Here is a 26,227-nt window from a genome sequence, read left to right as displayed (position 1 = left end):
GAGCCAGGATAAAAATCCAAGCAGAGTGTCTTCATTGTCTCTAAATATTTGTTGCAGGTAGAAATGAGAGGCAGAAAGGGGAAGGCAGTAGGAGAGTAGGGGAATAAGTGAGCAAGCGAAGATGAAGGTCTGTCCCAGGTAGCTCAGGTCCACAGGGGGATGAGTTTATTCTACCTGGGAAGGGAAGCATCATGGAAAGTTCACAAGGGAAGTGGTGCTTAGAGAATAGGCATCCCTGGCCAAGGTGGGCTAAGGGAGCAGAGCTAAGGCCAGCCCTTCCATTTTGTGCTAGATCCTTTCCCCTCCGCCTTCTCAAAGACATTCAACATGGTGAAACCTTGTCTCTACAAAAAATACAAAAATTAGCCAGGCGTGGTGGCAGGCACCTGTAACCCCAGCTACTCAGGAGGCTGAGCCAGGAGAATCCCTTGAACGTGGGAGGTAGAGGTTGCAGGGAGCTGAGATTGCGCCACCGCACTCCAGCCTGGGCGACAGAGTGAGACCCCATCTCAGAAAAGAAACAGACAACAAAAAGAAACATTCTGCCTACAACTGTCCTATCTCCACTGCATCGTGAGTTTTTCTTTTATTCTAACCAGCTTCTAAACTTAGGAAAATATTTCCTAACCTCAAAAACAATTTACCCTGCTTCCTTGCTCCAGCTATTGCCCCATTTCTTTGTTCCTTTGTAACAGAACTCCTAAAAATAGTCTGTGTTTCATGACTTCAGTTTCTCTCCTCCTGTTTTTTCTTAAACCCAGTGAAACGAGTTTCACCTCCACATTCCAGTGGAGTGGCTATTGTTGAGGTTGGTGGTGACCTCCCTGTTGCCAAATCCAGCAGTTAGTCCTGTGGCCTTACTGGACCTGCACAGTGTGTGATGCAGTTGGTCTCTGCGTTCTTCCTGTGATACTTGGTTCACCGCAGCATCACACTCACCTGCTCTTTCAGCCTCCTGCAGTGCTACTCCTCGCCTCCCAAATGCTGATCCTTCAAACACACGTCAGCCAGGGCACCCTCCCACTGGATATCATGTGGTGGTGACTCTCCCTGTGATTGGATCTGAACCCGAGCCAGGCGCTCATGGCAGCCGCACGTCTCACACAGCGTGTGTGTGGCACCCCAGAGGATGGCCATCCCCTCCAAATGTGCTCCCTTGGAGCGATTCTTGGAATTACGTGGTTTCCACTGCACATGGGGAAGCTGAAAATCAGATTTTCCATCAGTTGCATGTCAGTGTCCTCTGTGAAAGTTTCTGATTCCAGATCTGATGCTTTTCCCATTTATGACCCATTGCTTGGCCTGATTCCTTAAACTCGGTCCTCCTGAGTGAAGCAGGAGAGTGGAAGCGTCTGGTTCCTTCTTTGGGACTCCAGCCTGTCCATCTGGATTTCCTCTTGTGAGTGCAGTGGTGACACTCTTCACCCCAGGGGCTTGGTAGTCACATTTGCAGGACAATGGGTGCTCTTACTGGGTTTAATGCTAAATCTCCCAAAATGAAAGGCCAGCTGCAGAGTAGGAGAAGAACAAGGGCTGAGTGATTTGATCAGACATCTGTGGGGGCCTGCTGGCATTTGGAGTGTGAGTGCCTTAGAGAGACTAACTATTCTGGCCCCAGGGAGTTGGCGACCGTTAATCTTGGTGGTTTTGACCGCTAACTGCCCTAGAGGTCCCAGCCTGCTGGATGACTCAGACTCCCCAACACTCCCCCTATTCTTCTCTCACTGGGATAGTCAGGAGGCCATTTCTAAGGCATTTTAATTTGGTAATAACTTGACATGACACACTGTACCCAGAGTTGTATGTTTTAGGAGTTACTGTCGCTTTCTAAATGAGGGGTTCATTTGGAGCCCATCATCCTTGATATTGAACTGCTTTGCACTGCCGTGGAGGCAGCAGTATCTCCTGCCTTGCCTGCTGGGCTCCAGCTCCGTCTCCATTGTAGATGACGTGATCCTGTGCCTCCTGGACTGTCCCACAGCCCTTCTTCTTTAAGCACCTTGTCAAAAGTTGAGGGGGTAAACTAGAGAGAAAAAAGGTGGCCAAAGGTTTGTCCGTTGTGCATTTATTTCTGCACTGCACTGTGTTAAGAAGGGCACCTGCTGTCCATCTTTCTGCTGTTTATGAAACCTTCTAGAATTCAGAAAGACCACAGGAACTCACAGCACGAGGCAGGCAAGCAGATGGTGGGAGATTGGGAGACAGGACATGAAGAGACTCAAAATGCCTCACTGCCGCGGACCAGAGCTCTGTGAGACTTTCTGGACTGTCTTCTCCACCCCGTCTCCAACTGTGTTGACCACTCCTGTGCTGTCCCGTGCCTTCCTCTGTGACCGTGTTGGTGGCAGTGCCCTGTTAAGAGTTTCTGCACTGGTGTTAGAGACTTTGGGTTCTAATCCAGTGTCTACCATTATATGATCTTGGATTAGTCTCTTCATCTTTCTAGGCCTTGTGTGCAAATTAATTCATAGCACCAACTCACAGAGTTGTTGAGAGAGCTGATTGAAAACATCTAGAACGTTTTCGTCACTGTGCCTAGTCAAAAAGCTTCTAATCAGTTCCATAATTGCACCGAGGTTTATATTTCATTTCAAAAATACAGTTGTATACATAAGAAAAGATTGTTTTGCTCTTGTTAAAATTTTGGCTTTCTTTTGCCTACCACATAAAGGCCCAACTCCTTGGCTTGTCACTCAGCCTTCAGGTTGCATTTCAGGCTTTGAATTTCCTTGGTGGGGGATGCTTGAAAATGTAGATTTCTAAAAGAAATTGTGCGTTGATTAGATGAGTTTGTCTATGTTCAGTGAGCAGTTACTCTGTGTAAGGCTCTGGGCTAGACCCGAGGGGTCTATGGTGAATCAGACATGACAGTAGGCAGTAGCATCATCATTTCTTGTACCACCACCCCACACCCACCCGCCCAGACCCTGCAGAAGGCAGCCTGGAGGGTAGGCTCGCCACGGCCCCATCACAGTAGAGCAGCTGGGCACCAGAGTGTTGGCAGCAGGCCCAAGGGTGGGGGTGGAGGAGGTGGGGACTCAGAACTGGCAGCCAGCCAGGGCTCACTCAGGTGCCCCAGCATGCAGGGCCTCCAGCCCACGGAACCCATTCACTGACTATATCCTGTTCTTTGGTTGTGATCTTCTCTGGACTGAATGGTGCAGAGATTTTGGTGGCAGGGCAGTGACTCCAGACCCAAACTGAACGCATAAGGACATTGAAACCCAAAGATGTGAGGTGGCATGATTGTGGTCACACAGCAACAAGCCAGGATTAGAACACAAGTCCTCTGAAAAATATGCAGCAGTCTCGGCCTTGTGGGTTCCTGAGATTGCGTTGTCTGCAGTGAGACTGTCAGGGTCATTTTGTTCCTTAAGAAAGTTATAGGGGTCTTCTCTGTGCCCATTTATGCAAGGCACAAGGCACTGGAGAGGGTAGGCAGGGTTAAATCAGATTCTAACCTTAGGAGTTTACAGTGTGTCAAGGGAGACATACTACCAAAAATTACAATACAGAATAGCAAGTGCTGGGGGTAAGTATATGATGTGAGGGGCAGGGGGAGTGACTGTACAAGCACAGAGGAGGCACTTAGCCCAATCCGAGGGTCAGAGAATCACTCCCAGTGAAGCTGATATTTAAGCTTAATCATGAAGGACCAGTAGTTATTGGCCAGATGAAGAAGGACAAGGAATAACATTCCAGGCAGAGAGACTAGGAAAGCATCCTCAACTAAAAGTCTAATGGTTACATCAGTAACCCCAATTACATACATTTATCATGTCTGTATTCGGTCACTGTTCGGGACAGTTCCCACTACTGGGGAATGGTTCCCACTGGGTGGATCATAGCATGAATGGAGAGAATAAAAGCAGATGAGGCTGGCCATGTAGGAACATACAAGGAAGGTGGAAAGGCCAGGGGCTCTGACCATCAAAGCCTGAGTATTTCTATCCTGTGAACTCCAAGCACCACTCCCCTGGGTATTGGAGCCTTGATAGAGCTCCTCATTTCCTTGGTATCAGGCTTCCTGCAAAGAATCTATGAGTATGAGCTGGGCATGGTGGCTCCACGCCTGTAATCCCAACACTTTGGGAGGCCGAGGCGAGAGGATCGCTTGAACTCAGGAGTTCAAGACCTGCCTGGGCAACACAATGAAACCCTGTCTCTTAAAAAGAAATCTGTGAGAATCCAGGTAAGTTCCTTTTACAGATACTATCCAGGGGCCTGACTTATTTATCTATCTATTCCTTTAGGGTTTGGGGATTTGTTTTGTTTTTACCCTTAAAGCCTTAATGTGGAAAATGCCTGAAGTGCTGATTATAGGACTGAAGCTTCACTCAAGATTCAAATACCTACAGCTCCTTATGAATTAATAACCCACTCAGTGCTCAGTACCTGGCAAGCTGTAACTTTCCTTCTCTTCCCATAGGCCTGCTGAATTAGCCACCAAGTACGCAAACTTTTCAGAGGGAGCTTGCAAGCCTGGCTATGCTTCAGCCTTGATGACGGCCATCTTCCCCCGGTAAGTGCTTCTGTTTCCTCCACTGCCTAGACAGCCTGGTCTGGGGTCCAAGAGCCAGAAACTCTGCCTCTCACAGCCAGTCATGTTCTCCTATGCTCTGGAAACCATGGGTTCCTGGAAAGGACTCTGCCTTTAAGTTGGTTCCTACTCCAGTCCTACTCCATGCCCTTGCTTTGCCTTACTCCCATCCTGTCTCTGGAGCTTGCACCTTGTGGCACAGCCTGTTTCTGCAGAAGGATAACCTACATGGTTGCCCCATGCAAGCCAGGTATCCAGAGGCAGCCAGAGAAGGCTGCCAAGCACAGAAACTCCTAGACCTAGTATCAGTGGCCAAACGAACTTTTTTGGAAGCTGGGACCAACTAGCTGGCTTCAGGGAGGCATATCCAAATAAAGCAGGGAACAAAGAGAAATTTCTGAGGCTGTCTTGAGTTTTAGCACTTTCCTTCTCTGTCCATTTTGCATTCTGGAGCTGCTGGCTTCTTTGGCACCTGATAGAATCTGTGCATAACCTAGGGAGTTCCTTTTACCAAATGCTGCTAAGGGATCTTGCTTACCGATCCATCCTCCTTTTTGGTTTTCTTTTCTGAAGCCTTGGTGTGGAAAAGGAGCTGAAGTGCTGAGATTGTCTTTGGTGTGCAGTGAAACTGTCAGAGTCATTTTGTTCCTTCTGATTTGGAGGGGCTGGAGGAAAGGCTGCCTAGGATTGTCTGGGCACTTGGACCACCAGAGGAGTGCTAGGGGTGGGCTCTGCTCACTGGGGGAAGGACTTGCCTCCCATCCCTTAGAAGGCTGAGGTTAAGACACACAATGTGCTTGCAAAGGAATGCTGAGAAACAGCTGGCCCCAAAGTAACTCCAGGATATTTGGTTTTTATGCTCCCTTTCTTTTCGAACGTGAGCAGCTCAGCTTAGCTCCTTGTGTAAAGCAAGGGCTATGCTGACTGAGTATCCGGTGCTCAGATAGAGATCTCTTTGTCCAGGGTCTGCCTTCTGAATTGATTCCAAATATTTTGCTTCCTCCAGCTATTTATTGAGTGCCCCTGTGTCTGGCTTTGTGTTCTGTATTCTTAACACAGGTTTTTGCAAGTCTATACGACCCAGTCCCTTGGCCCAGACACCTGTGAGTTTTCCTTGACCAGTATATAGGTTTCTTTTACTTTTTCTAATTGAAAGTAATACAGGCATGTGGAAAACAAAACAAAACAAATAAAACCCTCAAACAGTACAAAAGGATACATACTGCCACTCCAGGCCCCTTCCAGAGACAGCCAATATTACCATAAATGGGAACATACTGTATTTAGTATTCTGTGCTGTGTATTAGGCCGTTCTTGCATGTCTATGAAAAAATATCTGAGACTGGGTAAATTGTAAAGAAAAGAGGTTTAATTGGCTTATGGTTCATTAGGCTTTACAGGAAGTATGGTGCTGGCATCTGCTTCATTTCTAGGAGGGCCCCGGGAAACTTAAAATCATGCCAGAAAGTAGAAGGGGAGCAGGCACGTCATATGGCAAAAGCAGGAGCAAGTGAGTGAAAGAGAAGAAGTGCTACACACTTTTAAACAACCATATCTCACAAGAATTCACTCACTATCACAAGTACAGAACCAGGAGGATGGTTCTAAGTCATTAATGAGAAACCACTCCCATGATCCAGTCACCTACCACCAGGTCCCACTGGAGATTACATTTTTTTCCCTTCCTTTTTTTTTTTTTTTTTTTTTTTGAGACAGGGTCTTGCTCTGTTGCCCAGGCTGGAGTGCACTGGTGCAATCTTGGCTCGCTGCAGCCTTGACCTCCGGGCTCAAGCAATTAGCCCACCTCAGCCTCCCAAGTAGTTGGGACTCCAGGCACATGCAACCACACCTAGCTAATTTTTATATTTCTGGTAGAGGTGGGGTTTTGCGCTGTTGCCCAGGCTGGTCTCAAACTCCTGGACTCAAGCGATCCGCCCACTTTGGCCTCCCAGAGTGCTAGAATTACAGGTTTGAGCCACTGAGCCTGGCTGGGGATTACTTTGCAATGTAAGATTTGGGTAGGGACAAATATTCAAACTGTATCATTCTGTCCCTGGCCCCCACAAATCTTATGTCCTTCTCACATGTTAATATACAATCATCCCTTCTCAATGGTGCCTGCAAAATCTTAACTCATTCTAGCATTAACTCTAAAGTCCTAAGTCCCAAATCTAAATTCTTATCTGGAAATGAGTTCCTTTCACCTATGAGACTGTAAAATCAAAACAAGTTGCTTACTTCTGAGATACAATGGGGGTATAGGCATTGGGTAAACATTCCCATTCCAAAAAGGGGTAATCAGCCATTCCAAGAAAGGGGTAATACACCCCATGCAAGTTTGAAACCCATCAAGGTAATCATTAAATCTTAAAGCTCCAAAATGATCTCCTTTGACTCCATGTCCCACATTCGGGGCACACTGGTGCAAGAAGTGGGCCCCCAAGATCTTGGGCAGCTCTGCCCCGGTGGCTTTGCAGGGTGCAGTCCCTGCGGCTGCTCTCATGGGCTGGCATTGAGCGCCTGAGGCTTTTTCAGGTGCAGGGTGTAAACTGCTGGTGGATCTACCATTCTGGGGACTAGAGGATGTGGCCCCCTTCGCACAGCTCCACAAGGCAGTTTCCCAGTGGGGACCCTGTGTGAGGGCTCCAATCCCACATTTCCCCTCCACACTGCCCTAGTAGACGTTCTCTGTGAGGGCTCTACTGCTGCAGCAGGCTTTTGCTTGGGCAGCCAGGCTTTTCCATACATCCTCTGAAATCTAGGTGGAAGCATCCAAGAATCCTCCATTCTTGCAGTCTGTGCACTCTTTTTTTTTTTTTTTTTTTTGAGACGGGGTCTTGCTCTGTCGCCCAGGCTGGAGTGCAGTGGCCGGATCTCAGCTCACTGCAAGCTCCGCCTCCCGGGTTTACGCCATTCTCCTGCCTCAGCCTCCCGAGTAGCTGGGACTACAGGCGCCCGCCACCTTGCCCCGGCTAGTTTTTTGTATTTTTAGTAGAGACGGGGTTTCACCGTATTAGCCAGGATGGTCTCGATCTCCTGACCTCGTGATCCGCCCGTCTCGGCCTCCCAAAGTGCTGGGATTACAGGCTTGAGCCACCGCGCCCGGCCGTCTGTGCACTCTTAACGCCACATGGAAGCTGTCAAAGCTTGCAGCTTGCATTCTCCAAAGTGGCAGCCTGAGCTGTACCTTGCCCTTTTTGAGACATGGCTAAAGCTGGAGCAGCCAGGATGTGGGGAGCAGTGTCCTGAGGTTGCATAGGGGCCAGGCCCTGGGCCTGACCCATGAAACCGTTTTTGTCTCCTGGTCCTCAGGAACTATGATGGAAGGGGCTACCCCAAAAATCTCTAAAATGCCTTTGAGGCTTTTCCCCTGTTATCTTAGATATTAGCACTTGGTTCTTTTTTAGTTATGCAAATGTCTCTAGCAAGTGGTTACTCCACAGCCTGCTTGAATTCCTCTTCTGAAAAAGCTTTTTCTTTCTTTGCCATGTGACTTGGCTGCAAATTTTCCCAATTTTTATGCTCTGCTTCCCTTTTCAATATAAATTCCAACTTTAAGTCATTTACTTGCACCCGTATCTGAGTGTAAGCTGTTAGGAGCAGCCAGTCATATCTTGAATGCTTTGCTGCTTAGAAGTTTCTTCTGCCAGATACGCAATCATCACTCTCAAGTTCAAACTTCCACAGATCCCTTGGGAAAGGGCACAGTGCAACAAAGCTCTTTGCTAAGGCATAACATGTTATGACCTTTGCTGCATTTCCCAGTGAGTTCCTCATTTCAATCTGAGACCTTTTTGGCCTAGATTTCATTGTCCATATCCCTATCAACATTTTGGTTACAACCATTTAACCTGTCTCTAAGAAGTTCCAAACTTGCCCTCATCTTCCTGTCTTCTTGTGAGCCCTCCAAACTCTTCCAGCCTCTATCCATTACCCGGTTCCAAAGTCCTTTCCACGTTTTCAGGTATCTTTCTAACAATACCTTACTCCTGGTACCAATTTTATGTATTAGGCCATTCTTGCATTGCTACAACGAAATATCTGAGACTGGCTAAATTATAAAGAAAGAGGTTTAATTGGCTCACAGTTCTGCAGACTTTACAGGAAGTATGGTGCTGGCATCTGCTTACCTTCTAGGGAGGCATCAGAAAGCTTACAATCATGGCAGAAGGCAAATGGAGAGCAGGCATGTCAAGAGCAAGTCAAGAGCACACACTTTTAAACAACCAGATATTGTGAGAATTCACTCACTATCACACGGGAACGGTGCTAAACCATTCTTGAGAAATCAGCCTCCATGATCCATTCCCACCAGGCCCCACCTCCAACATTGGGGATTACATTTCTTTTTTTTTTTTTTTTTTTTTTTTTTTTTTTTTTTTTTGAGGCGGAGTCTCGCTCTGTCGCCCGACGGAGTGCAGTGGCCAGATCTCCAAGCTCACTGCAAGCTCCGCCTCCCGCAGTTTACGCCATTCTCCTGCCTCAGCTCCGAGTAGCCTGGGACTACAGGCGCCGCCACTTCGCCGGCTATGTTTTTGTATTTTTGTAGTAGAGACGGGGTTTCACCGTGTTAGCCAGGATGGGTCTTCGATCTCTGACCTCCGTGATCGCGTCTCGGTCCCCAAAGTGCTAAAGTGCTAGGATTACAGGCTTGAGCCACCGCGCCCGGCCTGGGGATTACATTTCTATATGAGATTTGAGTGAGGACAATTATCCAAACTATATCATGTACCTTCCTTTTTACTCCTAAGAATATAGGTTAAGATTATTATATTACCAGCATATATGGATCCACTTCATTTTTTAAATGAATGCATAATATACAATTGCATGACTGTATCATAATTTTACTCAAATTAAGGTTAAATTAAAATCATTGGTTAAAGGTTAAAATTGTTGGTTAATTGAAGGTTAATTAAAATTATTGGCCTGGTGCAGTGGCTCACGCCTGTAATCCCAGCATTTTGGGAGGCCAAAACAGGCAGATCACTTGAGGTCAGGAGTTTGAGACCAGCCTGGTCAACATGGCAAAACCCCGTCTCTACTGAAAATACAAAAATTAGCTGGGTGTGGTGACACACACCTGTAATCACAGTTACTCGGGAGTCTGAGGCAGGAGAATTGCTTGAACTGGGAGGCAGAGGTTGCAGTGAGCTGAGATCGCATCACTGCACTTTAGGCTGGGCAACAGAGTAAGACCCCGTCTAAAAAATAAATAAAATAAAATAAATTTTGTTTCAAATTAAAGTTTATTGAAGTTTAATTTACAAACAAAATTTCCCTTTTAGTGTAGTTCTGTAAATTTTTATGAATACATACTTTGTGTAGCCACCATTACAATCAATAGTACATTTCCAGCAATCCGAAAATAGTCCTTTTTGCTCCTTTGTAGTTAACCTCTCCCCTTACCCCCAGCCCCTGGCAACCACTGTAGTGTTTCCAGAATGTCATATCAATGGAATCATATAGCATGAAGCCTTTTGAGTTTGCATCTTTAACTCAGTGTAACACATTTGTGATTCATACATGTGCTATGTGCATCAGTTGTTTGTTCTTTTTATGCTGATTAGTATTCCATCAAATGGATTAACACAGTCTGATTACCTACTCAGAGGTCAAAAGACATATATATGGGTTAATTCCAGTTCTTGGTAACTATAAATAAAGCTGCTATAAACATTAGTACAGGTTTTTGTGTGAATGTGTGTGTTCCTTTTTCTTGAGTAAATACCTAGGAATGGAATGGCTGGGTCCCATGGTAACTGTTTTCCAATGTGATTGTACTGTTTGCTTTCCCACCAGCAGTGAATGACAGTTCCAGTTGCTCTACATCCTTGCCATCAGTCTTTTTGATTTTAGCCATTCTAGTAGGTCTGTAGTGATATCTCAATATCTAAAATTATGGTTTTAAATTTGCAGTTTACTAATGACTGGCAATGATAAATATCTTTTCATGTGTTTATTTTCCATTCTTTTATCTTTATAGAACTGTCCTAGTCTGTTGCCTTTTTTTTTTTTTTTTTTCTTTTTGAGATGAAGTCTCGCTCTGTTGCCCAGGCTGGAGTGCAGTAACATGATCGCAGTTCACTGCAAGCTCCACCTCCCAGGTTCACACCGTTCTCTTGCCTCAGCCTCCCAAGTAGCTGGGACTACAGGCGCCCGCCGCCACACCCGGCTGATTTTTTGTATTTTTAGTAGAGACGGAGTTTCACCGTGTTATCCAGGATGGTCTCCTTTCTCCTGACCTCGTGATCCGCCTGCCTCAACCTCCCAAAGTGCTGGGATTACAGGTGTGAACCACTGCGCCTGGCTTGTTGCCATTTTTTAATTGGTTGTTTACCTTATTGAACTATAAGAGTTTTTTAAACTTCTGGACAGAAGCCCTTTGTCAGATATGTGATTTGCAGATACCTTACTGCCTCTTCCCATTCTCTTTACAATGTCTTTCACAGAGCAGAAATTTCTAATCTTGGTAAAGTCTAATTTTCTACATTTTCTTTTATGGATTGTGCTTTCAGTATTGCATCTGAGATATCTTTCTCCAGTCTAAGGTCAAAAAGCTTTCTCTTGTTTTATTTCAGAATTTTGAGTTAATTTTTGTGTATATAAAAGATTAGAGTTGCCGGGCACAGTGGCTCACGCCTGTAATCCCAAAACTTTGGCAGGCCGAGGCAGGCAGATCACGAGGTCAGGAGATCGCGACCATCCTGGCTAACACGGTGAAAACCCATCTCTACTAAAAATACAAAAATTAGCTGGGCGTGGTGGTGGGCGCCTGTAGTCCCATCTACTCGGGAGGCTGAGGCAGAAGATTTGCATTAACCCGGAGGTTTAATGAGCTGGAGGTTGCAATGAGCCGAGATTACGTCACTGCACTCCAGACAAAGCAAGACTCCCTCTCAAAAAAAAAAAAAAAAAAAAAAAAAAAAGAGTTTATGTTCACTTTTTGCACGTGGATGTTCAGTTGTTCCACAACCATTTGTTAAAGACTCTGCTTTCTCCTTTGAATTACCTTGGCATGCTTGTCGAAAATCAGTTGAACGTATATGTGTAGGTCTCCTTCTGTACTCCCTAGTCTATTCTGTTGATTTATGACTTTGTGCCAGTATCATTCATACGTGGACAGTCTTGTCGTCTGTTACTAAAGACAGTTTTATTTCTTCCTTTTAAATCTGTATGTCTCATTTCCTTTTTCTTGCTTTACTGCGCTGGCTAGATTCTTCGGTACAGTATTAAATAGGTGAGGTGAGAGGGAACAGCCTTGCCTGTTCCCGGTCTTAGGAGGAAAACGTCTAGTCTTTTACCATTATGGTGTTGGCTGTAGGTTTTTCATAGATACCCTTTTTTAGGTAGAGGAAGTTCTCTTCTGTTCCTAGTTTCCTGAGAGTGTTTATCATGAATAGATGTTGAATTTTGTCAAATGCTTTAAGATCATATGGCTTTTCTTTTTTAGTCTAGTAATATGATGAATTACATTGATTTCTTTCTCATTAATTGATTTTGAATGTTGAACCAATCTTTCATTTGTAGGATAAACTTCATTTAGTCTTGGCGTATTGTCGTTTTTACACATTGCTGTATTCAAGTTGCTAAAATTTTCAAGAATTTTGTGTCTTTGGTTATGAAAGATACTTGTCTGTAGCTTTCTTGTGATGTCTTTAGTTTTGGTAATATAGTAATGCTGGCTTCAGAATAAGCGGGAAAATATTTCTTCATCTTCCTACAAATTTTGTGTGCAGTTGGTAATATTTTTCATGAAATGTTTGATAGAATTCACCAGCAAAATCTAGGCCTGTCTGAAGAAAAAACAGTTTTTTATCTCTATTCTCATGCACCACTGAACACACTTCTGACACCAGATGTGTCACAGTTTTTCCTCACACATGAAGCAGTTCTTCAGCAGACCCTACTGTGTGTCCTATAATTCAATTCAGTTCTGACATTTTCCACCTGGAGATGGCGTCAGATCCCACAGGTTGACGGCTCAACAGGCCTATACCTCACTTCAGATGCTAATCACAAGTAGTAGGTTGTTACTTATACATCTCACTAACCACCTATAAATTGTGAATTCCAAGACCACCCCGTCTTGGGTTTGATCTGTTTGCTAGAGCAGCTCACAGAATTCAGGGAAACTTGTGTTTATCCGTTTATTATAAAGGATATCACAAAGGATACAGATGATCAGCCAGATGGAAGAGATGCATAGGGCATGGCATGTGGTAAGGGGTTCACCACCCTCTGGGACCTCCATGTGTTCAGCAGTCTGAAAGCTCTCTGAACCTTGTCCTTTCGGGTTTTTATGGAGGTTTCTGTAAACCCTGTGGAGGATTACATAGGCATGATTCATTGCATCATTGACCACTGGTGATCACATCAACCTTCAGCCCTTTCCCATCCCCAGAGGTCAGAGGGTGAGACTGAAAGTTCCAGCCCTCTAATTGCGTAGTTGGTTCCCCTGCCAACCAGCACCCAACATAAGGCTATCCAGAAGTCACCTCATGAGAACAAAAGATGTTCCCATCACCCAGGAAATTTGAAGGAATTTAGCAGCTCTCTGTCAGATGTGCTCTTATCAGTCAGGAAATTACAAAGGTCTTAAGAGCTCTGAGTCAGAAACTAGGGTCAAAGACTAGATATTAGAACAAAAGATTCTCTTAGTGCCCCTATCTGTAAGGATTTTAGGAGCTTCATGTACGGACCAGGAGCAGAGACCAATATTTATATTTTTTATTATTTCATAGCCTGCACAGTCTTTGTAGGAAGGCTTTTGTTGTTTTTGGTTTCTTTTCGAGACAGAGTTTCTGTTGCTCAGGCTGGAGTACAGTGGCGTGATCTCTGCTTACTACAACTTCCGCCTCCTGGGTTCAAGCAATTCTTGTGCCTCAGCCTCCCGAGTAGTTGGGATTACAGGTGTGCACCATCACGCCCAGCAAATTTTTGTATTTTTAGTAGAGACGGGGTTTCACCATGTTTGCTGGGCTGGTCTTGAACTCTTGGCCTCCAGTGATCCACTGGCCTCAGCTTCCCAAAGTGCCGGAATTACAGGCATGAGCCACCACGCCTAGCCAGGGAAGGTTTTTATTATCATTATTATTACAAATTAAATTTCTTTAATACTAGAGTTATTCAGGTTTTTCTGTTTCTTCTTTGGTAGCATGTCTTTCAAGGAAGTTTTGCCTTTTTTCTAAGTTGTTGAATTTATTAGCGTAAAATTGTGTATAATATTCCCTTATTATTATTTTAATGTCTAGGATAGAGACAGAGTCCTCTCTTTCATGCCTGATATTGGTAATTTGCATTTTTTCTCTCTTTTTCTTAATTCATCTGGTTTGAGGTCTATCATTTTTGATTGGTCCTCTCAAATAACCAGCTTTTAGTTCCATTGGTTCTTGTCTATTGATATTTTTTCCACTATATCATTGATTTCTGTGCCTACCTTCATTTTTTTATTTTTTCACTTTTCTCTTAGTTGGACTTTAATTTATTGTTTGTTTTTTTCTTAGGCTAGAAGTTAGATCATTGATTTTATTTATTTCTAATATAAACATTGTAATGCTATAAATTTCACTCTATATATTGCATTGACTGAATCTTAGAAATTTTGATATGTTATATTTTATCTTTGTTGAGTTAAAATATTATCTAACTTTACTTGTGATTTCTACTTCGGCCCTTTAGTTCTTTCGAAGTATTTTTGCTTAATTTCCTAATATTTGTGGGTATTCCAGATATCTTTGTGTTATAGATTTCTGATTTATTTTTGCTGTGATCCAAATATATGTTATATTATTTTAATACTTTTAAATTGATTAAAATCTGAGTTATGGGACAAAATATGGTTGATTTTGGTGAATATTCTGTGTGTGCTTGAAAAGAAAATACTTGTGTTTTGGGACATTCTATAAATGGCAATTAGCTTAGGTTGTTTTATGGTATGTGTCTAGTTTCTTATATCCTTACTGATTTTCTGTACACTTTTTCTAACAATTACTGACAGAGGGGTAATGAAGTCTTCATTTATCAGTTTTTATTTAATTTGTTTTGAAGCTCTGTCATTTGGTGTGTATACACTTAGGATTGTTGTATCCCATTTCTTTTTTTTTTTTTTGAGACAGAGTCTCGCTCTGTCGCCCGGGCTGGAGTGCAGTGGCCGGATCTCAGCTCACTGCAAGCTCCGCCTCCCGGGTTTACGCCATTCTCCTGCCTCAGCCTCCCGAGTAGCTGGGACTACAGGCGCCCGCCACCTCGCCCTGCTAGTGTTTTTTTTGTATTTTTTGGTAGAGACGGGGTTTCACCGTGTTAGCCGGAATGGTCTCGATCTCCTGACCTCGTGATCCGCCCGTCTCGGCCTCCCAAAGTGCTGGGATTACAGGCTTGAGCCACCGCGCCCGGCCGTTGTATCCCATTTCTAATAGATTCCTTCATTGTTTTGAAATGTCCCTTTTTCTTATTGGTAGTCAAATAATTATTGTTCCAAAATCTTCCTTGTCTGATATTAATATAACCACTCTGGCCTCTGTAAAATAAGCTGTATTGCAGTGTATATTTTCCATCCTTTTATTCGGTTGGTGTAAAAGTAATTGTGATTTTTGCAATTACTTTTGTTTGTGGGAAGGAGCATGTTTGTATTTGCCCTTGAGCTGTCTCAGGGGTGGTTGGGGAGCAGCCTATCTTTTTAACCTATTTGTGTCAGGCAGTCCTCCCACCTCAGCCTCTCAAGTAGCAGGGACCACAAACACATGTCACCATACCCAGCTAATTTTTGTATTTTTTGTAGAGACAAGGCTTTGCCATGTTGTCTAGGCTGGCCTCAAATTCCCATGCTCAAGCAATCTGCCTGCCTCAGCCTCCCAAAGTGCTGGGATTACAGCCATGAGCCACCATGCCCAGCTTATTTATTCTTGTTTGAAATAATCAATTATTTAGGGAAGGCAACCTACAGAATGGGAGAAAATCTTTGCAAATCATATATCTGATAAGAGATCAGTGTCCAGAAAATATAGAGAACTTATAATACTCAACAACAAAAAAAACTGATTTAAAAACAGGTAGAGAACTTGAATAGACACTTCTCTAAAGAAGATGTACAAATGGCCAAAAGCACATAAAATGTGCTCAATGTTACTAATCACTAGGGAAAGCCCATGGAGAGTAAAACACTAGAATCTTTCTAATAACTTTGCCCTACACCATGGTCTAAATGATTATGGCCAAGTGGCTACACAGTATTTTATTTTTCTAGAATAATTTTCTGGAGATACCACCTCACATCCATTAGGATACTATGGCTGTTATCCCAAAACCAGAACATAGCAAGTGTTGACAAGCATGTAGAGAAATTAGAATCCTTGTGCACTCCTTGTGGGAATGTAAAATGTCCAACAACTGTGGAAAACAGGATGCAGTTCCTAAAAACACTGAAAATAGGATTACCGTATGATCCAGCAATTCCCCTTCTAGGTATATACCAAAAATAATTGAAAACAGAGCTCCAAAGGGTGTTTGTAGCAGGATCATTCATCATTGCCAAAAAGTAGAAGCAACTCAAGTATTTATTGATAGATGAAAGGGTAAACAAAATGTGGTATGCATAAGCAGTGGAATGTTATTCAGCCTGAAAAAGGAAGGAAATTCTGACACACATTACAACATGAACGAACCTCGAGGACATTATGCTAAATGAAATGAGCCAGTTAAACAAAAACAAATATCTTGTGATTCCATTCATATGAGGTGCCTAGAGAAATCAAATTCATAGAGACAGAAAGTAGAATGTGGTTTCCATGTGCTGGGAGGAGGCAGGAATGGAGAGTTACTGTTTAATGGATATAGAGTTTCTGTTTTGCAAGATGAAAAACCGCTCTGGATATTGTCTACACAGCAGTGTGAAAATAACTAATACTACTGAATTGTACACTTAAAAATGGTTAGGATGGTACATTTTATGTTAGTGTATTTTACTACAATTCAAACATTTTAAAAGTTTTTTTTAATGAGAGGGAAAATTCTTTTATATTTACTCACAAAGTTTTCTTTACTGTTGGTCTTTCTTCCTTTGTGTAAATACATGTTTCCATATGGTATCCCTTTTCTTCTGCCTGAAGAACTTCATTTAACATTTCTTGTGGGGCAGGTCCGATGACGACTGTGAAGTCTTTCAGCATTGGTTTGTCTGAACAAGTCTTTATTTTACCTTCAATTTTGAAAGACTTTAAAAAATTTTTTGGCTAGGTATATACTTCTAGGTTGATGGTCCCCCATTCTCACTTCTACCACTCCTCCCCCACTACTTTAAATATGTAACTCTATTTACTTGCTTCATTCCTGACAAAACATCTTCTGTCATTCTTACCTATATTCCTTTGTATGTAGTATTTCCATTTTCTTCTGGCTGACTGTTGAGATTTTTCTCTTTACCACTGGTTTCCAGCAATTTTATTATGATGTACCTTGTTGTGGTTTTCTTTTCTTTTTTTTTTTTTGGCATAGGGATGGAGTTTCGCTCTTGTCGCCCAGGTTGGAGTGCAGTGGCACAATCCTGGCTCCGTGCAACCTCCGCTTCCCGGGTTCAAGCAATTCTCCTACCTCAGCCTCCCGAGTAGCTGGGATTACAGGCATGCACCACCACACCTGGCTAATTTTGTATTTTTAGTAGAGATAGGGTTTCACTATGTTGGCCAGGCTGGTCTCAAACTCCTGACCTCAGGTGATCTACCCGCCTCAGCCTCCCAAAGTGCTGGGGTGTGAGCCACCATGCCCAGCTGTGGTTTTCTTTATATTTATTTGGCTTGGAGTTTATTTAACTCCTCAGATCTATAGGTTCATAGTTTTCTTGTTTGTCTTGTTTTCTTCTTTGTAATTGCATTTGGACCTTGTTTACATATTTTCTCAAATATTTTTTCTGCCTCATCTCCTTTCCCAGGATTCAAATTACATGGATGCCATATTATTTGTCCCACAGGTCACTGATGCTCTGGGTTTTTGTTTTTCAATCTTTTTGTCTCTCTACTTCATTTTGAATAGTTTATATTGTTATGTCTTCACATTTATAGCTTTTTCTTTTATAGCATTTAATCATTTGTTAATTCCACCTGGTATATTATTATGTCAAATACTGTGTTTTTAATCTCTGTAGGTTCCATTTAGGTCTTTCTATATCTTCTGTTTCATTTCTTACTATGTTTGTGTTTTCTTCTGCCTTCTTGAACATTTTGAGAGTTATTGGCAAATTGCCCTTCATAACAATTTTGGAATTTACATACACACATAGTAGATTATGATGGTGCCATCCTTTGTTCTGTTTTACAGTTTTGTTATTTATATTTAAATTATTAATGCGTCTATTTTTGGTTTTGTGTGTTAGGAATGAGATTGAGTTCTAGGTTTTTTTTTTTTTTCATATAGGTAGCTAGTATTTCTTGGTATTTTGATCACAAAATAAATAAATTCAAGGTTTTGATTTCTGTAGCATCAATATTTTGACAGAAAAGAACTTGATAAAACTCTTTTGATGTGTTAATTTTGACATGATCTACAAAACAAACCATTAAATATTACCTTTTTTAACTTTTTAAGAAATTAATTTGAGTTCAAATATTTTTGAAATATAAAAATTATGTTTTTAAAGCTATAATTCTTGTAGACATTCTGTGGTTAAAATTTTGATTGTGCTTATTAAAAATGGTCACATATGTTTTGCACTCCAGCGATGTGAAAATAAAGTTTCTTTGGGAAGGTGACATTTGGTTTCCTGATTATGGGAGGGAGTTGGTTATCTCAGGATGGAGCAGGAATGGTTGATTCTCACACCAGGATGGGACTGGGATTCCCCAGGATGGAGGGAGGAGACCCTTTCTACACCATACTTTGAGCTACTGACAACAAAACCCTCCCACCATAGTGGGTGCACCTTGTGTACACTTGGCTAATGTACACTTCTGATTTACAGCACACAGCAGAAGCTTCGAGGCGAATTCCGTTCTCCTTTGGCATGCTGCTGGGATAGTAAGATAGTAAGAGTGGCAGCGTGTACAAGCTGTGGACAGGGGCATTTCCTCTCTGCTGCAGCAAGTGCAGCCTGGCCAACATAGTGAAACCCTATCTCTACTAAAAATACAAAATTAGCCAGGTGTGGTGGTGCATGCCTGTAATCCCAGCTACTCGGGAGGCTGGGAGAGTAAAAGGAAAGGAAAGGAAAGGAAAGCCCAGGGAGAGTAAAAAGCTAGAATCTTTCTAATAGCTTTGCCCTACACCATGGTCTAAATGATTATGGCCAAGTGGCTACACAGTATTTTATTTTTCTGGAATAATTTTATCCAGCTGTGAGAAAGCCAGGTTCAAATTTAAAACTTTTAATAACCTGTCCCAGAATTACTAACAATGAGACTTAAACAAATTTTGATTTGTGAAGAAAACATGTAAAAAATCCAAAAGAAGCCCCCTCAAAGGACAGAAGTGCCAGTAGGTCCCTTGTGGGGCAGTTTGTACATCTCTCAAGGGGGTCCTCCAGCAGGCAGCTTCCTCTGTGGTGCCAGGCGCGTCCAGAGTGGGCCGGCTCCTTTAGAAGTTAGGCAGGCCAGGCAGAGGGAAGAGAGAGTGAAGCTCTCGACCTCCTCCCAGAGAGCCTGCACGCCCCCCTGGTATTTATCCCCTGCCAGTCTCTCCTTGAACTCTTTCAGGGTGGCTCCAATGCCAACGTTGCTCTAGATGTGCAGGGGTTAGCTCTAACCCTCTGTGGATAAAGTGGGCTACTTTTTGGAAGTCTTTTTCCAGAAGTCTGAGGGATGTCAGTGCTGGGGTCCCCAGCCACAGTCCACTGGGCCATGGAGTGCTTCTGTCACCTGGGCAGGTGTTCTTGTTGCAGGCAATAGAACAGGCTTCTAGGACCTTCTCAGCCCTTCTGCCATCTGTGCCTTTGATTGAATGGAGATCCACGAGGATCAAATGGTTGTCAGAACCATCTGTGACTGTTTTGCAGCCCAGCTCCGTCAGTGCCTCAGACAGAGCCCCGCAGTTTGCCACCACCTGGTGCTGATAAACTTCAAATTCCAAAGTCACAGCCAGCTTCAGGGCCACAGCAACCCCAGCAATGGCATGGTTGTGGGGACCTCCCTGAAGGCCAGGGAACACAGCAGAGTTGATGAGAGACTCCAGGTAGTACAGAATCTCTTTGCCAGTCTTGGGATCCATACGTTGCACTCCTTTCCTGTAGAAGATTGTGCCGGCTCAGCAGCCTCTCAGGTTCTTGTGAGTGGTGGTGGTCAGCATGTGGCAGTGTTTAAATGGGGAGGGCACCACACCAGCTGCCACCAGCCTGCTGATATGTGCCATGTCCACCATGAGATACACTCCATTCTCATCTACAGTCTTTCCGCAGGCGGGCATAGTCCAGGCTTTAGGAGCAGCAGCTCGTTCCTGCAGTGATCAGCTTCGGATGGAAAAGGTGGGCATTCTCCTCCAGCTGGTCGTAGTTGATGTAGCCAGTGTCTGGATTCACCTTATAGGGCATAGATTCAAAGATGGATGTGGTAGAGATTTTCTTCTTGTCTGTCATAAACCCGTGGGTCAGGTGGCCCCCATCTGGCAGGTCCAGGCCCAGTGTACACTCGAAGTTTGCAGGGGAGCCTGAGCAAGGCTGGACATTGACCCCCCCACCACTGTGGGCCCAGCTTATAGGCCTGCAGGGCTCGCTTCTGACAGAGCGTTTCCAGCTCATCAGTAAACTCAGTCCTGCCTTAGTATCTCTGGCCCGGGTACCCCTCAGAGTATTTGTTATTTAAGCAAGAGCCTAGGGCCCCCAAAACTGCTCGGCTGGCAAAATTCTCTGAGGTAATAAGCTCCAGTCCAACCCTCTGCCGGTACTCTCCTTCTTAATGATGTTGTAAACCTCAACATCGCTGTCTTTGAGGGGCTGCGCCAGCATCTTGTCATGTGAGGACCACAGGTCAGCATCCTTGGTGGGCCCCATTGACTGGCATCGCCATTGCATGGGTTCGAAGTTGCCAGAACATGACCCTGCACACGTGCCTAGCCTCAGTCCCACGCCACCGCCAGTGCCACCAGAGTCCCACACCCGCAGACCCAATACCCCGCACACTGCCACGCGCCAACCACGTGACTTGTCGCACCAACCCCAAATCCCAAACTTGGTGCAGGACTGCTAGTGCTCTGCTAGGTGCACCCGTCGCACCAGGCTTAGGCTTGACCTAAATCTTACCTTTAAAAAAAAATTCCCAAATGCTGCGTGAAGCATACATTCTCTTTTCCTATGGTTCACTCTTCCCTGAATGACCCACCTAGTCATTGACTCCCATCCCTAGGTGCAGACTAGGGAGCAGGCAGTGTAAAGGAAGGGGTGCCGATGTGCCCGCCTGTCCAGACCAAAGTCCTGCTTCTCTGGGAAGCTAGCCTGTTTGCTCTCACACTTTTGTACTCTCTGCTGAAAAGGCCTCCTTTCCTCCCTCGAATATTGCTCACTTGGATACATCTTCCTCTAATTAGAGAGATGGGGAGGGGATGGCAGTAGGTCCAAAGGAACTCAGATTTATTGAGCACTTGTTTTACTCTAAATTTTGAGTTAGGGCTTTTCAATCTGTTTGGTCTCATGGAATGCAAAGTCTTCCCTTACCTAGAAATGCACTCCATTACTCTTTCCCCTACCCGTGCACCACCGCAGTGCCTCACACATAGCTTTGTTATTATGTATATAACTATTGGCTGATATTTCTTCTACCATAGAGACTGTGAACTTCTCGCACGGAGGCATGGTCTATTCATGGCTGCCAACACCTAGCAGAGCCTTTAGCACACAGTAGACACTTGGCATTTGTATTGTGAATGGAAATTAATTCTGCCCCAGAGGTTGAGAGTATAAGGATGTGGGAAATGTTGATAAGACACTTTTAGTGGAGAGAGTTACTGAAGAAAACTATTGTGACATATTCCAATATATGATAGATTGAAAGGAGATGAAGATTTGGAGACTGAAAGTTCTCACAGCTTTCTCACTTCACAGGCTGTGTGATCTTGGAAAAGTCGGAGTCTTACTTCACTCATTAGTCAAGAGAATGAAATGAGAGGATGTGTCTTGGGGCCATAAATGTTAGATCATTTCAACAACATTTAATGTTAGACACTTAATTAAGTGAATTCTGTTTTCTGAGTAGCTTTCTTTATAATTAGATAAGTTGTTTTCAGGAAGAAAATAAAGCTCCTAGAGTAGGTCACAGTAAACATTTTGAATGTTTTCTTTAAAAAGAAAAAATATAACTCGTAAAACCTAAATTGACACATAATTGGCATACCCCATTTTCCTGCGAATATTTTGCCTCATACGTTTGAGTGGCTGTTTGTGCTTTGGTGAAAGACACAATTGAGTGTCATATCTTTTAGTTGGTGGCCAGTGGGGCCACTCAGTATTGGGAGAAAGTGAGGTGCCTACAGGCTAAGCCTGTGGCCAACAGTTTCAGCAGAAAGCAGAGCCCTAATCCATGCCACGTCCGTGCTGCAGAGTGATACTAGCAGCAGTGACAATGATAGCTCACACCCACTGATGTTTACTTTGGATCAGGTCCCGTGCTGAAACTTTTTCCTATTTCTTCTGTTTTAATTCTCCCAACAATTGTATAATGAGACTAACCCTTGTTAGTCAAGTTTTAAATACGAGGAACTAGAGGCATAGAGAAGTCGAGCAGTTTGCCCGAGGTCACACAGATAGGAAGTGATAAAACTAGGTTTTGAACCCAAGCCCATATATTTAACAACCGCTCTCTACTTCCTCTCACAGCTGCTGTTTCATGGGCAGGCTGGCTAGTGGCCAAAGTACCGAGGCCTACCAGATGCCTGGTAGTAGCTAATGAGGTGCTGATGTGGAAATGGTTCCCTTACCCAGCTCTACAGAGGAAAACCACACCTCTCTTGAGATGCATTTTGTTTTAGGAAGGCTGGGGTGTGTGGTGTGTATCTGTGACCGTGCGTCTGTGATTCACATACTGCTAAGGAATCATTGCTGTGGTCCAAGCTGGCTGAGTCTCCAGAGTGCAAAGATGGCCCTTGAAACTTTGCAGAGCTCTCTGAAGCAGGAAGTCTAGAGAGTTGACACACAGTCCCAGCTGCCTGATTTGGGACCCTTGCATGAGAAGGTACAGGAGACCTATTGCACTGCCCTGAAGACTTTGAAAGCTTGTGGACTCCTGGCCAGTGTAGCTGAGTATCTGGTATCCCCACATTACAAAGCCCCTCCCTCTCTGCCCTTCCAGAAAGAGATTCTGGGATTTTTATCACTACAACACCAGGGAGGAGTGGTAAGATTGAGAGGCATCCTTGACAAATTTTGTCCCATCCCATAAATTACGGAGGAGAATGGAATACCATCTACTTCTCTACTTCTGCAGAATCGTTGTCCTTCTAGGCTGGGAGCACATTGGGCACTTCCAACCCCCACCAGGAATGTGCAAGACTTGCTACAGTTACCTTCTCTGCTCCCTCATGTCCCTCTAACTCTTAATCCATGTAGTCTGGCCTCCACTCTCGCTTCTCTCCTCCTCAGAATGCTCTAATCCAGACCACCAAAAAAGCACTGACAGATCCGACAGATAGATAGTCCTTCTCTTTTTATGATGCCTCTGAAGCATTTGGCAGTATTGATCTCTTCCTCCATTTTGAAACTCTCTCTTCTCCTTAATTCTTTGTTCAAACTCCCTCCCAGTTCTCCTACCTCTCTGTTCCTTCTCAGTCTCTATTGCAGGAGATCTTCTTTTCCTGTACCCGTCCTTACATGTTGGTGTTTGCCGGGTTTCAGTTATAGCTCTCCTCTCTTCTCATTCCACTGCTTTAGCTAACATCGTATGTGCTAATGACTCTCAATCTTTCTGCAGCCCACATCTCTACTGATCTCTAGACCCAAATACCAAACTTCCTGCTGGACAGCTCCACTTGGATGACTCAAAAGCATCTCAAGTTCAGTGTATCCAACTCACTGAATTTCCAACAAATCTAATCAGCCTATGTTCTTATTTCAGGAAATGGCACCACTATCCATTCTCACCCAAGCAAGAAATCTGGGAGTTATTCTTTCTCCTTCCCCTCTCAACCAGATATCTAATGAGTCATCAAGTCCTGGCACTTGTGTACTGTCTTCTTTCTGAGGTCAGTTCCTTCTCTTGAGCCCTGATTCTCCAACCTCTGTCACCTCTGCAGGAACCCGGATCTTCATTCTCTTCACTGTTTCCTTCTTATCAGTATTTAATCATATTCAGGTCTCTCTCATCACTTAAAAACTTGCCACATTGATCCTATTATTCTGTAAACTCATTCAACAAAGTGTCAGATATTTTTCTAGGTGCTATAGCTTCAGCACTGCATAAGTTACATAAAACCTTTCCTCTCAGAGATCTTACATTCCACTGGCAGACACAGATAACCTGTGCACATAAAGTGTCACGCCATTTTTAGAGTACCTACTGTGTGCCAGCCACTGTGCCACCGTATTTCATTATTTCATTTAGACTTTACAATGGGAGCCAATCATAATTCCAAAAGACACAATCACGAACGCCATAGTCCCAAATGCTGAAATCCTAAAAGATCAGCCGGGCGTGGTGGCTCACGCCTGTGATCCCATCATTTTGGCTGGCCAGGGCGGGTGGATCATCTGACGTCAGGAGTTCGAGACCAGCCTGACCAACATGGCGAAACCCTGTTTCTAATAAAAATACAAAAATTAGCCGTTCATGGTGGTGGGTGCCTGTAATCCCAACTACTCGGAAGGCTGAGGCAGGAGAATCGCTTAAACCCGGGAGGCGTAGGTTGTAGTGAGCCAAGATCACACCATTGCATTCCAGCCTGAGTGGCAGTGCGAGACTCTGTTTCAAAAAAAAATATTAAATTAAAAGAAAAGGAAATCCTAAAAGATGAGAATCCCAAAAGTCTAAAACCCTGAAAATCACAATTCTGAAAGATTAAAATCTTGACAACGTCATTCTGGAAAAAATAATTTTTAAAATTATTTAAAATATATTTATTTACATTCTTAAAAGGGGATTTATTTGATAAACGTAAAAACATTACAGAACACTTCATAGGCCACTTTACACAATGAAATGGGCAATAATAACATACAGATTTTTTTGCCTAGCATAAACAGGTATACTAATGAGAGGCATGAACAGGTTACTAATGACAGTCACATGGATATCACAGGAACAGGCAAACCGTGTTCATAAAGAAATAGGTACAAAGGGACACGTATAAACACATTTCACTATAGTTGGTAATTGTGTACACCCAGGTTTACAGCTGCGGTCATCTGAAATACTGTGACAGACATCTGAAATACCGTGACTGATCTCGTCACAGTCTTTTGTCGAGATCAGTCAAAAGTCACAGGGGGTCACTACTGCATATGCAGTTGTTCAAAGAGCCAAGATCTTGAGAAATTTTATCTTTCACAAATGCATGTATACAAAAAGGACATCTCTTATCGAGGAAGTTTCAGTGTTTTTACATACACGCACAATCGTTACACACAAAGTCAATGTGATAATGCACTTTTATGGAGTCAAATTTGCAAAATCCCTTTACAACAGCCCCATGAAGTAAGTGTTGTTATACCCATTTTGTAGATGGGAAAGCTAATGACTTGCTCAAGGTCATAGTAGCACAGAGCCAGGAATCAAACCCACCAGCCCCACCCTGTGTCCTGAATCGAGGCTCTGAACCATGGACCTGGAGGGGAATACAGATTCCTTTTGTTTGGAGAATGTTTTAAATATTTTCAGTAGGTACCCGCTGCAGTGAAATCCTTGGGTACAGGCCTTTCTGGGAAGAGCAGAGTGCTCTATAACTAAAGCTTCTCTGCAGAGTGTCTAAGAGTAGCCTGCATGGGCTAGACAACCTCAATACCTGTCCATGACCTGGACTCCAGCTTACAGCTGGAGGAATTGCCGTTTGTGTCCTGTCCTTTTCTCTGCCCACTACTTTTTTTTTTTTTTTTTTCCATATATTCCTTAGCGTCAGGTGTTGGAACCACCTCTGGAACTCATCCATGTTCTGCTTTTAAATTAATTTCAATCTTGCCTGAGCTTACTGCCTCCTCCATTATTTAAGGAATTTAGCCTGCCAGTTCCCTATAATGGTACACCCCATCTCTTTCCTCTTTGCTCTGTCTTCCAGTTCTCATAGGTGGAGCTGCAATAGATATCCAGAAGTTGTGGGATTTTTTTTTTTAGATCTCCTTCCCAGATAACTAGGGACCCACACTTGTTTGCAAAGGTGAATCCTGCAGACCTAGCTGGTTATAAATCCATCTGCTGTAGGAGAAGTTCTAGGCCTCAACCTGCTAACTGTTTCTGATGGTGTCAGAGTACATTGTTTCTCCTACCCCAGGACAGGACCTGAGGAGATACATCTTACCCCTTTCTTATGCCTTTCTAACTTGCCATGTGAATGACAGGCAAAGCCTTAGTAGAATGTCCCAGACAGGCAAAAGACAGTTTGGAACCTGTTATGTGCTATAGAATCAAAGGTGATTTGAACTGGTCTGCCACAATATTTTTGAGATACTGGAAATAAGGTTTTTGAAAACATTTATGACAATTAGAGTCAGTTTATGTTCCTGAATCTAATAAATAAAAAATAGGCCTGGCACAGTGGCATGTACCTGTGGTCTCAGCTATTTGTTACAAA

General features: G+C 43.6%; 1 protein-coding gene and 1 pseudogene across 11 annotated transcripts in view; one reads left to right on the top strand and one right to left on the bottom strand.

The window, feature by feature from the left end:
• Positions 1-26,227, top strand: part of ST3GAL3 (ST3 beta-galactoside alpha-2,3-sialyltransferase 3) — a 243,850-nt gene that overhangs the window by 141,505 nt on the left and 76,118 nt on the right. For all 11 annotated transcript variants that reach the window (XR_001887297.1, XM_017881901.1, XM_017881894.1 and 8 more), the window contains one exon: positions 4,430-4,522. Coding sequence is in view for 10 of the 11 variants with exons in the window: in XM_017881901.1 (XP_017737390.1) it covers positions 4,430-4,522 (93 nt within the window). In the remaining variant the exon portion in view is untranslated. The remainder of the gene's footprint in view (positions 1-4,429; positions 4,523-26,227) is intronic.
• On the bottom strand, positions 19,103-20,526 carry LOC108535691 (serine hydroxymethyltransferase, cytosolic pseudogene; annotated as a pseudogene).

This window comes from Rhinopithecus bieti, unplaced genomic scaffold, assembly GCF_001698545.2.
Source record: "Rhinopithecus bieti isolate Rb0 unplaced genomic scaffold, ASM169854v2 scaffold_12155, whole genome shotgun sequence".
NCBI lineage: Eukaryota > Metazoa > Chordata > Mammalia > Primates > Cercopithecidae > Rhinopithecus > Rhinopithecus bieti.
This window is presented reverse-complemented; position numbering and strand designations above follow the sequence as displayed.